The sequence below is a fragment of the Myxocyprinus asiaticus genome, chromosome 1, assembly GCF_019703515.2.
Source record: "Myxocyprinus asiaticus isolate MX2 ecotype Aquarium Trade chromosome 1, UBuf_Myxa_2, whole genome shotgun sequence".
NCBI classification, from domain to species: Eukaryota; Metazoa; Chordata; class Actinopteri; order Cypriniformes; family Catostomidae; genus Myxocyprinus; species Myxocyprinus asiaticus.
The window spans coordinates 40481749-40496669 of record NC_059344.1 but is presented as its reverse complement, the minus strand read 5'-3'; the positions used below and the strand labels follow the sequence as shown (position 1 = coordinate 40496669).

The 14921-nt window shown below is 38.9% G+C and overlaps 1 protein-coding gene across 1 annotated transcript; it reads left to right on the top strand.

Moving 5' to 3' along the window:
- The first annotated feature begins 2795 nt into the window (after positions 1–2795).
- Positions 2796–14446, top strand: dnaja2a (DnaJ heat shock protein family (Hsp40) member A2a). The gene is made up of 9 exons (XM_051699070.1): positions 2796–3035; positions 4458–4517; positions 5298–5524; positions 8573–8653; positions 8904–9037; positions 9159–9355; positions 12472–12616; positions 12699–12826; positions 13380–14446. Exons 1-9 carry the CDS (start codon positions 2811–2813, stop codon positions 13566–13568), a joined length of 1386 nt encoding a protein of 461 aa, XP_051555030.1. The 5' UTR covers positions 2796–2810; the 3' UTR covers positions 13569–14446.
- The last annotated feature ends 475 nt before the right edge of the window (positions 14447–14921 follow it).

Sequence of the window (14921 nt, the reverse complement as noted above, 5' to 3'; positions counted from 1 at the left end):
AATACACATTCCTGGTAGTATTATCATCAATTCATTGGTTCACGTTTTTCCAAAGATTTCATCAAAATGTATTATCTTCTTGTACCCCTGAAACAAATAAAATTTTGGCTGACATTATCAAGATTTTTTAGCCCCTCTGTTCCAAACATTTGTCATATACAGACCACTTTTCAAGATCCAATAAATGCTCGATGGATAAAGTGGATAAAAAGTCCCATCCTGCCATTTTTGTTTTTTATTTCGATTGGATAACATATTTCACTTGGAAATGTTACATTATGACAGTAAAATGGCCTGCAAACCCTGTTTTATGTCCTGCTACAAATCAGTATGAACACCAGAGTGCCAATCTTCATTGGGGGGCTGTCTTGCTGTAGAAAGGGGTATTGAGAATGCTTTCTTCTTGCCAGTTCCATCAGTGACATGATTATCCTCACATACAGAGCCCCACTTACTATAAAGTGCTGGACACAGAGTAAATGTTCCAACCATATCAGAACATCTGATATCCTGCACAGTAACTACTTCTAGAATCTAGAGTCCAGATTGTTCCTGTCTTGATATTAACTGGGGTGTCATAAAGGTATCAAGTATCTATAAGTGCCAATAGATTTCATGCTACTTCACACTAAAATTGGTTGTTTAGTATGCATTATCATTTCCCTTAATCTGTCCCTTTTTGCAACTTTGGTTGAGAGTTTCACCAAGTTTTTAAACCACAGTAGCATAGCTGTGAGGTCAACGATAAAATTCCTGCTTAGATGTAACCCCCCACACAAACTTATATTAAATGTTTTTATTTATGTAAAAAAACAAAAAAAACAATTATGTATAATGAAATTAAAAATCATTTCGACAAAGTATGATTAAAATAATAGTTCACTCAAGAATAAAAATTCTGTCACCCCATGTCACAGGCTGCAGTACCCTCTTCCACAAGGCAGATGTCGGTGAAAGGGTGAGAGGACCCAAATGATGGAGCATGCTTACCTCACACACGGCTTGTTGTAGCTGTCTTGGATGGAGGTAGGGAGTGGAGTCTTTGTAGATGGACTTAAAGGGATAGTTCACCCAAAAACGAAAACTCTCTAATCATTTACTCATCCTAATGCCATACCAGATGTGAATGACTTTCTTCTGCTGAACACAAATTATGATTTTTAGAAGAATATCTTACTTATGTTGGTCCATCCAATGCAATTGAATGGTGGCCAGAACTTTAAATCTTCAAAAATCACATAAAGTCAGCATAAAAGTAATCCATAAGACTCCAGTGGTTAAATTAATATCTCCAGAAGTGATCTGATAGGTGTGGGTGAGAAACGGATCAATATTTAAGTCCATTTTTACTATAAATAATCCTCCCTGCTCAGTCAGGTTGCACTTTAACTTTCATGCTCCCATTCTTCTTCTTATGTTTTTGGTGATTCACATTCTTTATGCATATGCCCCTTACTGGGCAGGAAGAATTTCAAGTAAAAATGTACTTAAATATTGATCCGTTTCTCACCCACACCTATCAAGTCACTTCTGACAAAAAGCGTAGACGACTGCAGTGAGGGGGAGGAGTGAAATAAGTGCTGTCAAGTCGGACATTTCTCACTTCTCGTACTGGATCAGACACAAGATCACAGGCAGATATCACGGGATTCAAGTTCATGTGCTATTGCTGATAAAGTGGATATCATTTAATAATAATAATTCTAAAAAAAAAAAAAAAAAAAAAACTGAAACTGTCCTCCATTTATTTTGGACCCGTCATTATGTCCAACAGTTTTGGAAGGATGTTAAAATTTTCATAGCTAATAATGTCTAAATACATGTATTTGATCTTCTAGGCAAATTCTATATCCATAATTGCAAATTCACTAATAACAAACTAGTTTTCCGTGTCTTTTTGAAAAAATAAATAAAACTGTACCTGAATACTATCTTCCAGAAATAAGAAAGCACTCAGAACTATTACAATTTGCAGTGTTTTTAATGTTTGTTCTTTAATTGATGTATAAAGGGTTAATTTCGTGCCCTCTTGTTCTCCTTCTCTGTCTCTTCTCTTTCTGGTTTTTATTTATCAAGGCCTTTGTAAGGTGTTACCTTTGTATGCTTTTTCTTAGCTTCTTGTCATGTTTACATATGGTCCTTGATTTGTTAAGCTTTGGTTTCTTTAGTCTGTATATCCTCGCATTCAATAATAATAATAATAATAATAATAATAATAAAATAATAATAATAATAATAAAAATAAAAATAAAAAAAGCTCGGAAAAAGCAACAGCGCCGCCTGCCTGCTACAACTGCGGCGCCTCGCTCTCGCGGGACATTTTCTGACATACATCGTCATGACGTCACAGCAAGTCGGACAGATTTCTAACCGGCATGCACCTGTCGCTGATCACCGGTGATCGGTTCTGCGCAGAACTTACTCATCTCTAACGAGCCTATTTTCACTAACCCAAGTGCCCAACCAGAAAAAAAAACAAAAAAAAAACAATATATATATATTATTTTTTACAATTTATATTAAAACAAATGTTTATTAAATGTTTTATTTACATACTGTTTATATATATATATATATATATATATATATATATATATATATATATATGTAATATATATATATCTATATATATATATATATAAAATAGCTAGAAATTATACAACTATAATGTAACTTGACACGGTCATTTTTGCTACTGACATCAACCGGCAGACATCAACACTGGTCCCAAAATTCCCAAAAGCTGTATACGATGTAAAAAATCTCTTTTATTTAATTATTTAAACACTATTCGTCAACAGAATGTCTCAATGGGGCATCTTCTCCATCATGATGACACATGTGCTCGTCCTGTGAGAGGAGGCGCGTGTTGTAGAGAGGTTAAAATTGACGCTTCCGGCCGGTTTCTCTCTTCAGCTCTCCGTTTCCCCGCAGACAGTCCTTCACTCAGCACAGCCATGTCCAACGTTGCCGATACCAAACTATACGACATTCTCGGGGTCTCCCCCTCGGCCACAGAAAACGAACTGAAAAAGGTAGCGATTTATTTGTCTCGTCTTTAATTGTCGAGGATGTTTGAGCGTGTAAACCGGCTGGGTTTTGTGTGAGAATCAGGAAGAGAGAGAGGATTAGCACTGAGCTAAAGCTCGTCGTGTGTTTGGCCTAGTGTTTATAGTTACCAGATCAACGGGCGAAACCTCTCAAACAGAAGTCTGTCGTAGGGTTTAATAAAGCATATCAGCTGTCTCTTTCCCCATCCATTTACCTCCTAAAACTGTAATTTATTCTGTGGACATGGACACTAAATGGAGTCATCATGTAGCACATATTGTCCTGGAGCAGCTCAACGTGTGGCCGGTGTGGAGGCCTTGGCTCGGGGCTTTTCCCGTAATGTGTCATTGTGCCAAAAAGGCCACATGTAAAAAATAATTTCGTTCAAACCTAAATCTGGACTCTCGCATATGACTGTCATGTAGTTACTTTATATGTTAGGTGTAGCGCCATTAGTCATGCTCAGTGTATTGTGTGTTTGGCACAGAGAGGTAAACGCTCAGGCGCAAAACATAGTGTCTTCATTTGATAACTCTTGAAAGCGACTATTATGCCTTATTTAACCAGAGTCAGTAGTACTAGTAAATTGTGACTAATGGCTGCTGTTGTTGGTTGATAGCGAGTATTAGCAACGAGTTGCCCCGTTCAAGACCACACGGGATTCACATGAGTATGACGCAGACGCACAAGGCAACATGTCAAATAATCGTTCAAATCAATCCATAGCATTTGCATTTGTGGCATAATTTTGATTATATTACAAAAAAAAATTATTCCGAGTGAAAAATCAGCAAACGTTGTTACAGAAAGACACTTACAGTGGAAGTAAACGGGGCCAGTACATAAACATTATACGTGATAACAGGATTTTATTGTCCTACAATTAGGGATTTTTATTAGATACATGGTGTTTTATGTCGTCATGACAATGGAGTTGTAATATTGGATATAGCTTTACATAGATAAGGTTAGTAAGCGATTTTATCACAAAAATCGTATTAACGCGTGAAATGATGTCTTGTGGCTATACTTTTGAAGCGGTGTGTATTTCGGTGTTAATGGACTGGCCCCATTCACTTCCATTGTCAGTGCCTCACTGTAACCACTATTTTTGCTGCTTTTGTTTTATTAAATAAACAAGGGATGAGTTGAAATAATTTTAGATCGTTATCATTTTACCACAAATGCTGTTGATTCAGATGAGCTTCTATACGCAATTGGCCTAGTTCTCAAACTATATCTTAGTTTATCTCAAGATATTGTTGGCTGTTTGTTCAGTCCTGTTTTACTTAAGGCTCATGTTCTTGTGGGAAAATAGTTGAGTTTGCTTGATGTTAGGATATGCAGGAACTATAGTCTGGTCATACTAACCTATATGAAACCCTATATGTATATATATATTTCAGGCTTATCGAAAATTAGCAAAGGAATATCACCCTGACAAAAACCCAAATGCTGGCGACAAGGTAAGAATATTCTTTCTGTTTTACATGTGTCCAAATATGGAGCATGCTGATATGTCAAGACATTATGTATTTAGATAGTTGGAATGCTGTAATTCATGTTGTTGATCAACTGTTATGCCTCTTTACACATTTTCAGGTTCAAATGAAATGCGTTGAAGAGTTCATGAATACTTTTGCTATTTTTATTTGTTAATGTTCGAACAGACAGCATTTTTAAGAGGTCAAATTTTTTGGGGGCCTGGGTAGCTCAGCGAGTATTGACGCTTACTACCACCCCTGGAGTCGCGAGTTGGAATCCAGGGCGTGCTGAGTGACTCCAGCCAGGTTTCCTAAGCAACCAAATTGGCCCGGTTGCTAGGGAGGGTAGAGTCACATGGGGTAACCTCCCCGTGGTCATAATTAGTGGTTCTCGCTCTCAGTGGGGCGCGTGGTAAGTTGTGCGTGGATCGCGGAGAGTAGCATGAGCCTCCACATGCGGAGTCTCCGCGGTGTCATGCACAACGAGCCACGTGATAAGATGCGCGGATTGACTGTCTCAGAAGCGGTGGCAACTGAGACTTGTCCTCCGCCACCCGGATTGAGATGAGTAACTGGGCCATCACGAGGACCTATTATGTAGTGGGAATTGGGCATGCCAAACTGGGAGAAAAGGGGATTAAAAAAAGGTCAAATTTTGACCTTATTAATGTTTTAGAACCTTGATATTGATTATCTGCTGCTTAACTCCTCCATTCTATCTGCTTTAAGGACACAGTTATTCTTACCTCTTATTCTTTTCAGTTCAAAGAGATTAGCTTTGCATATGAAGTACTAACTAACCCAGAGAAGAAGGAATTGTACGACCGTTATGGGGAGCAGGGTCTGCGAGAAGGGGGCTGTGGAGGTGGTGGTATGGATGACATCTTTTCCCATATCTTTGGTGGAGGCCTCTTTGGCTTCATGGGTGGACAGAGCCGGAACAGGAATGGTGGCCGGCGGAGAGGGGAGGATATGGTCCACCCCCTAAAGTGAGTGAAGTTCACACAGCTTGTGGTTTTCTAGGGATTTCCTTATTTAAAGAGACTTAAGTAGAAATGGTGTTTATGCTGTTCTCAGCTGTCCTTGAGCGGTCGCACTGACCCTTTTCGCTATTTCTTCATTGTCCTCAAGTCCTGTTTTCTGTCACTGTCACCAAGCACGTGTAAAGCATCTTTTTGTAGAAATGTTAAATATCTGCAATTACAGTTTTAACTTGGATTTCTTTAAATGAATATGAAACATGGGTGTATGGAGGACGAAAAACAATAAATACATAAATCTGCTTTTTCATGAAGAAATATACGTCCCTTTTTCAGGACACTGTATTTTAAAGAGAATTTTGTAAAAATCCAAATAACTTTACAGATCTTTATTGTAAAGGGTTTAAACAATGTTTTCCATACTTGTTCAATGAACCATAAACAATTAATGTAAATGCACCTGTGGAACGATCATTAAGACACACAGCTTACAGACAGTAGGCAATTAAGGTCACAGTTATAAAAACTTAGGACACTAAAGAGACCTTTCTACTGACTCTGAAAAACACCAAAACAAAGATGCCCAAGGTCCCTGCTCATCTGCGTGAACGTGCCTTAGGCATGCGGCATGGAGGAATGAGGACTGCAGATGTGGCCAGGGCAATAAATTGCAATGTCCGTACTGTGAGATGCCTAAGACAGCGCTACAGGGAGACAGGAAGCACAGCCGATCGTCCTCGCAGTGGCAGACATTTAACAACACCTGCACAGGATCGGTACATCCGAATATCACACCTGCGGGACAGGTATAGGATGGCAACAACAACTGCCCGAGTTACACCAGGAATGCACAATCCCTCCATCAGTGCTCAGACTGTCCGCAATAGGCTGAGAGAGGCTGGACTGAGGGCTTGTAGGCCTGTTGTAAGGCAGGTCCTTACCAGACATCACCGGCAACAACGTCACCTATGGGCACAAACCCACCTTCGCTGGACCAGACAGAACTGGCAAAAAGTGCTCTTCACTGACGAGTCACGGATTTGTCTTACCAGGGGTGTTGGTCAGACTCGCGTTTATCGTCATAGGAATGAGTGTTACACTGCGGCCTGTACTCTGGAGTGGGATCGATTTGGAGGTGGAGGTTCCATCATGGTCTGGGGCGGTGTGTCACAGCATCATCGGACTGAGCTTGTCGTCATTGTAGGCAATCTCAACGCTGTGCGTTACAGGAAAGACGACATCCTCCCTCATGTGGTACCCTTCCTGCAGGCTCATCCTGACATGACCCTCCAGCATAACAATGCCACCAGCCATACTGCTCGTTCTTGTGCATGATTTCCTGCAAGACAGGAATGTCAGTGTTCTGCCATGGCCAGCGAAGAGCCCGGATCTCAATCCCATTGAGCATGTCTGGGACCTGTTGTATCGGAGGGTGAGGGCTAGTGCCATTTCAACCCAGATATTTCCGGGAACTTGCGAGTGCCTTGGTGGATGAGTGGGGTAACATCTCACAGCAAGAATTGGCAAATCTGGTGCAGTCCATGAGGAGGAGATGCACTGCAGTACTTAATGCAGCTGGTGGCCACACCAGATACTGACTGTTACTTTTGATTTTGACACCCCCTTTGTTCAGGACACATTATTCAATTTCTGTTAGCCACATGTCTGTGAAATGTCAGTTTATGTCTTAGTTGTTGAATCTTTTTATGTTCGTAAAAATATTTACACAGGTTAAGTTTGCTGAAAATAAAGCAGTTGAAAGTGAGAGGTCGTTTATTTTTTGCTGAGTTTATATAGGTCTAAATAATGTAAAATGTAAGAGGAGATATACAAATAAATAAATGCAGCAATTGATAGGAAAAAAAATACAATATAAATGGTTGGGGAAATGCAAATATTTTTATTTATTTTTTTAAATATATATATATTTTTTTTTTTTTTTTTTTTTTAAATCACCTTTTCTGCCCAATTCCCACTACTTAGTAGGTTCTCGTGGTGGCATGGTTACTCATCTCAATCTGGGTGGTGGAGGACAAGTCTCAGTTGCCTCTGCTTCTGAGACAGTCAATCCACGCTGTGCATGACACCGCGGAGACTCGCAGCATGTGGAGGCTCATGCTACTCTCCGCGATCCATGCACAACTTACCACGTGCCCCACTGTGAGCGAGAACCACTAATCACGACCATGAGGAGGTTACCCCATGTGACTATAACCTCCCTAGCAACAGGGCCAAATTGGTTGCTTAGGAGACCTGGCTGGAGTCACTCAGCACACCCTGGATTCGAACTCACGACTCCAGGGGTGGTAGCGAGTATTGACGCTGACTGAGCTAATTGTTAAAGGAAATGTCAAATAGATTTTTATTCCACATTTTCTGTATTTTTTTTTATTTTTTATTTCTGTATGCTTTTCTGTATTTATTTGCCAATGAGAGGATGTGAACTGCTGTTCAGGCATCACAGTCAAACTATCGATACCAGGTGCAGTGGTTTTTGGCGGGAGTTTGCAGTTTCACCATGGTGAAGAGAAGGTCGATAGCTGTTGCTCCGAGGCAGCGGATAGTTTGGAAAGTCATAAAAACGAGATCCTTTGCTAAACTTTTATTAATTGGTTGATTGTGAAAATTTGGTATTGTCCTTATAGTCAAGTGAAGAACTTTTACAATGATCAGCCAATGGTGTCATAAAGTCCGCCTACTGATGTTTGATTGACTTCCACTCAGCATTTTGCACGAAGGAAAAATAAATACAGAAATAAAAGAATGATTAAATATAGAATTAAATCAACTTTCAGTTTTACATTTCCTTTTAACATTTTTGCATTTCCTCAACCGTTTGATATTGTATTATGCGTTTAATGGGTGCATTTTATTTATTTCATTATTTGTATATCTCCTTGCACATTTAATTATTTATGCACAAATATATGGATGTATTTGTGTATATTTATTTTTGCAGGTGTCATCCTCCATAATGGGTGAACTATTTTCAAACTGCTCTTATTTTGTGATTTGAATATTCTAGAAGAGCTTTTAACACTGCTTTGTTTCTCATAGGGTGTCTCTTGAAGACTTATACAATGGAAAAACAACCAAATTACAACTGAGCAAGAATGTTCTGTGTAGCACTTGTAATGGGTGAGTAATAGTTCTTTATTTCTTAAGTGTATGGGTGTTTAAGGAAAAAGTAGCTTAAGTACTGTCTCTCCAACCACACCCTATCAATTCACTATAATCCTGTTTTTATGAGCCTGGTATCAGTCTGGTATTATTGCTATTTGTAACTTAACTGAACTGACCACCAAGGCTTTTATAGTTTTTTTTTTTTTTTAACTTTGGGTTAAGTCTATATGTGCTCATGCTTGCTGCTGATTTTCTGTCTCTGCAGCCAGGGAGGGAAGTCTGGTGCAGTCCAGAAGTGTATAGCCTGCAGGGGGCGTGGTATGCGCATTATGATCAGACAGCTGGCGCCTGGTATGGTCCAACAGATGCAGTCAGTGTGTACTGACTGTAATGGTGAAGGTAAGCTATTGCATTCTGCATCTGATTGTACTTTTATTATTACGAGTTATTACATCAGTTCTGAATAGCTAGAGGGTAAAAATGATGAGAACCTCTCAATGGAAACTTCTAAATTTTACAGGTGAGGTGATCAGTGAGAAGGACCGCTGCAAAAAGTGTGAGGGCAAAAAGGTGATTAAAGAGGTGAAAATTCTGGAAGTGCACGTGGATAAAGGTATGAAGCATGGACAGAAGATCACCTTTGGCGGAGAGGCTGACCAGGCACCTGGCGTAGAACCTGGAGACATTGTTCTGGTCCTGCAGGAAAAGGAGCATGAGGTATGACACCGTTCACTTTTAGAAAGTTCAGGAGCTTCTATAGTGGCTGTTTCTATTTTAGATCAGAAAATTCAAAAATAATCTTTCAGTGAGTAGCTAACTTCCATTTTAAAGGGATTGTTCACCCAAAAAAAACAAATTAAGATGATTTAAAGGAATATTTAATCTCTGTTAGTCTATACAAGTGAATGGTGGCCAGAATTTTTGAAGGTCCAAAAAACAAAGGGAGCATAAAAGCGATCCATACGACTTCAGATGTTAAATCCATGTCTTCAGAAGCGAGATGATAGGTGTGGGTGAGAAATGGATCAATATAAGTAATTTTTACTTTAAATCTCCACTTTCATTTTCAAATTCTTTTGTTTGTGGCAATTTGCATTCAAGTATATCACCACCTATTGGTTGGGGCTGGTCCAAAGGGGGAGATTTATAGTAAAGGATTTAAATATTGATCTGTTTCTCACCCACACCTATAATATCGGTTCTGAAGATATGGATTTAACCACTGGAGTTATATTGGTTTACTTTCATGCTGCTTTTGTCCTTTTTTGGAGCTTCAAAGTTCTGGAAACCAGTCACTTGCATTGTATTGACCAACAGAGCTGAAATATTCTTCTACAAATCTTCGTTTGGGTTCTGCAGAAGAAAAAATCATACACATCTGGGATGGCATGAGGGTAATAAGAGAATTTTCATTTTGGGTTGAATTATTCCTTTAATCACAGTAATGGTTTGTTCTAATTGATCAGATGCATTATTATTCTGCAAGCAAGTCTTTTTTTTTTTTTTCTTTACCATTTTTGTGATCCTGAGACTTTAAAGGATTATACAGGTAACGCGTATAATCCAGATATATAATACGGATATGAATGGATAATCTAAATGCTATATATGGCTGTTGAAGGAATGAAAGTCCCTTTTTACTGTTAAAAGTGGCAAAACATCCTCTGTGTTTACCTGAACATGTATGTGCATTAACTGGACCAGCCTGAAAAAATACGAATTCTGTTTTTTTTTTTTTGCTTTTTTTATTTATTTATTTTTTTAAATAAGCACAATTTATGATACCATTGTTGCTGATTTTAAATGTTATTTGATCATAATTTTCAGAGAAAATTTTGAACATTTCTGTCTTTCCTAATTCAAGTAGATAGTAGTTTTACTTATGTGACAAGAAAATAGCTTCCCGGAGGCTTTGCAAATATTGCTGCAGAGTAACATGACTTGCCTTAAAGGAATAGTTCACCCAAAAATGAAAAAATTCTCTTATTCACTTACCCTGATGCCATCCCAGATGTGTATGACTGTCTTTCTTCAGCTGAACACAAACAAAGATTTTTAGGAGATAGAGATCTGTCAGGTCCTTATAATGCAAGTACACGGGTGCCTGCACTTTGACGGTCCAAAAGTCACATTTAGGCAGCATAAAAGTAATTCATGCAAAAGAATAGTCTTCTAAAGTGAATCGATAGGTTTATGTAAGAAACAAGTCGATAATTAAAACTATTTTAACTTTAAATAGGCGCTTCCATCCAGAGCTCTGCTGTTTGAAATGGCCAAACTCTCGCGTGAGTTGATGAGCGCCGTTTCCGAATACCTGCGTGAACTCGCCGACGCGCTTGCGTCACGCGACAGCTACGTGATGTTAACTGCTGGCAGGAAGCACTTAAAAAGATGTTTTAATTATCGATTTATTTTTTACACAAATGTATTGATTTGCTTCAGAAGACATTCTTTGCATGGATTACTTTTATGCTGCCTAAATGTGATTTTTGGTCTAAGTGCTGGCACCCGTTTACTTGCATTATAAGGACCTGACAGATCTCTATCTTCTATAAATCTTCATTTGTGTTCTGCTAAAGAAAGACAGTCATACACATCTGGAATGGCATCAGGGTAAGTGAAAAATGAGAAGTTTCATTTTTGGGTGAACTATTCCTTTGAAGGGACTTCGGTGTGTTCTCCGAAGTATATAAACAGTGGCGTTGGTTGTTAGTGAGGTGTATTAAAATGAATATAAAAAAATGTCCCTCACCCAGATTTTTGAGAGGTTAAGTAGTCTTTATCCTAAGGCTCTCTAAGAAGTTTAATTAACAGCGACAGTGTGTGTGTTTGGTGCAGTGAGTCACAAAGCACTCATTCTCTAGTGCTGCGATTCAGCCATGCAAATGTTCTGGCTTTAGTGCCCTCTTGGCTGCTAAGCTTCTGCAGCACAATGAAGCAGATTGCAGGGACTGTCTTTCATAAACATGCTGTTGTACATGTTGGACATTTTGAATTTCAGGAGTGAAATTGTAAAGTATTTAACAATTCTGATATATCTTAATACTGCTGTAATGGTTCCATTTAATAGTTCTACCTTTTGAGGAGAACTTTGGAAATTCAATTTTTATTGCTTTTACTGCCAAATGAAGATGTGATCATTTCCGATTTCACCAGAGTAGATGCATCAAATCGTAGATAAATTTAATGAACTTCTTGCAAAAAGGTGTTGACAGACTTTGAGACCCAAACGCAATATCCAAAAACCCAATAATTGGTCCTACTGTGTAACTACATATTAAATAAAAAATGGCATCCGTTTTTTAAAATAAAGTTCCACTATTTACAACAAAACTCTTAATGTGTAGGTCTTTAATTACACATTGTCAAATGAACAACCAGTCAGTAACTGAACTGCCTGATTGAAGTGTCAGGCACTATATGTGCAACATTACATAACACGGTAGCAGTTATTGATTCATTTTAGAGGTGGACATGGTGAAAGTCAGAATGACCAAAAAGAACCAGCTAGAGACATTTCTTTGGGAATCGGACTACACTGGTTGTGCTGTAGATTCAAAAGGACTGGCTCATAAGAGATTCAGTAGAGGGGCAGCGCTGCTAAATAGCAAAAAAATACATGTTCAGAACGTTTATTGGAACCAAAAGTCATAAATCATTTGTTTTCAAGGTTTGTAATTTTTTTTTTTTTTTTTTTTTCCAAAGTGGAACCAGTTCTCGGTTCCCATCCCTAGTCAGATTATGACTAATATGAGGTCACAAAGCATCAGTTTTATGATTTGTTTGTTCAAAATATTATTTCTGGGAAACTAAATCTATTCCTCTTTCAACAGACATACAGAAGAGAGGCCAGTGACTTGCACATGACCCATAAGATTGGCCTTGTTGAAGCACTTTGTGGGTTCCATTTCACATTAAAACACTTAGATGGTAGACAGATTGTAGTAAAATACCCAGCTGGCAAAGTCATTGAACCAGGTGAGTCCTCTATATAAATTTGACACTTCATTTAGAGGTTTAAGTGATTTAAGTCATAAACTAAAAACTGTGTCCTTTGCAGGTTCAGTCAGAGTTGTTAGAGGAGAGGGCATGCCACAGTATCGCAACCCCTTTGAGAAAGGAGACTTGTTTATTAAGTTTGATGTGCAGTTCCCAGATAACAACTGGTTAAGCCCAGAGAAACTGTCGGTAAGTTATTCAGTCATTGCAGTGATCGTTAAAGGGATGGTTCTTCCAAAAAATAAGAATTGTCATGATGTTCCACATTTTCTAAAATCTTAAATAGATTAAAATGTTTCTGTATGAAGATTTTCTTTTTTTTTTCTTTTTTTTTTTTTTTTCATTTCATCGTTTTTTATTTATTTGCTTATTTTATTGTTTGACTCCATGTTCTTGCCATCAAAATATCCTTTGGTGCTGATACAGCATTAAACTAAACATTGTGTTCCAAGCCCGTTTGACTTTTTCTTTATTCCTTGGAACACAAAGGAGATGTTAGGCAGAAGGTTAGCTTCAGTCACTGTGCACTGACATTGCATGGAAAAGTTGTAATGAAAGTGAATGGTAACTGAGGCTAACATTCTACCTAACATCTCCTTTTGTGTCCCACTGAAGAAAAAAGTCATATGGGTTTAAAACAACATGGTTGGTAATTTGATACATTTTTTTGGGTTAACTACCCATTTAATATTGAGGCATTGTGCAGTGCACATCATCCTAATATCTCCCTTAATTTTTGTAGGAGTTGGAGGACTTGCTGCCTACACGGGCCGATGCGCCTGTCATATCTGGAGACGCAGAAGAGGTAGACCTGCAGGAATTCGACATGAGCCAGAGCTCCTCTGGTGGTCACCGTCGCGAGGCATACAACGACAGCTCAGATGACGAAGGAGGACACCATGGCCCTGGAGTGCAGTGTGCCCACCAGTAAACCCGGCTGTCACATGCATCTTTCCAGCTCCCAACAGTGGGGATTAAAAATGTTCTAGTTGCACAACAAATAAACAGGTGTGTTTCAAATCTGATTCGGGCTGCCTTAAATGAAATTACAAATGGCCGTTCCTCACCACCTGATTCCCTTATAGTAAATGCACAGATGATCCGCACCTAGTAATTCTTTCTTGCCCGTCCTCCTCTCCTAGCCTGCCCCTCTAGTGGCAACCCCACTTCAGAGAGAAAAGGGTAATTGCTCTGTACTCTGTGTAACTTGGATTTTTTTTGTTGTAGTTGTTGTCATAGTATTCACAAGTTTAAAACTAACCGTAAAATGCTATTTTGACCCTGGACTTGAGACTTTTGGTTGGAGAGGATTGACCCTTATGGACAAGGAGATAAGAGACCGATCCTAAAACAAAAAAGCAAGAGAATAAAAACGCCACCATGGGACTTCATCACAATCCATTTTTAGGTTTGTATGTATCTGTACTCAGTTTTTACCACTTTATTTTATTTGTAGATTTTTGCTTTTTTCCTTTCTTCGATATTTTAAGAATTGGAACGAGACTATAACATGTATAAAATGAAAGTAATTGTCATTTAAGCTTTGTGTCAGCTGCTGTCACATTTGAGAGTGTGATTTATGTTTTGAACTAGTTGGAATAAAATCTATGATTGCCTATATTTGTCAGTAATCCAGGTGCATGTTGAGAACATTTTGGTCCCTTCACTGAGTGAAACATCTATATTCAAGAGAGAGAGGTCATGCATAATGAAATACAAGGAAAATGAAGCACCTTTAGGTATATAACTTCGGTGACAAAGTTTTTGTTAAATAAAATGTCCTTCAATATCTCTTTAAAATAATCAAAAGTCTTTGCTTTATTTGATGCTTGTCACTTCATGTTTACAGTGTGTTGTTGCTCAGTAATGCATTAAGTTTTTTTTATTTTTTATAAAGTAACAACATCCCCTTTTCTCCCAATTTGGAATGCCCAATTCCCACTACTTAGTAGGTCCTCGTGGTGACGCGGTTACTCGCCTCAATCCGGGTGGCGGAGGACAAGTTTCAGTTGCCACCGCTTCTGAGACCGTCAATCCGTGTATCTTATCATGTGGCTCGTTGTGCATGACACCGCGGAGACTCCGCATGTGGAGGCTCATGCTGCTCTCCGCCATCCACGCACTACTTGCCACACGCCCCATTGAGAGTGAGAACCACTATTCGTGACCACGAGGAGGTTACCCAATGTGACTCTACCCTCCCTAGCAACCGATGTGGTTGCTTAGGAGACCTGGCTGGAGTCACTCAGCACACCCTGGATTCGAACTCGCAACTCCAGGGGTG

Coding starts and splice junctions, on each gene's coding strand:
- dnaja2a (XM_051699070.1), top strand. CDS start 2,811: ATGGGGCATCTTCTCCATCATGATGACACATGTGCTCGTCCTGTGAGA. Junction 8,654..8,903: donor CTGTGTAGCACTTGTAATGG/GTGAGTAATAGT, acceptor CTGTCTCTGCAG/CCAGGGAGGGAAGTCTGGTG. Junction 12,617..12,698: donor TGGCAAAGTCATTGAACCAG/GTGAGTCCTCTA, acceptor TGTCCTTTGCAG/GTTCAGTCAGAGTTGTTAGA.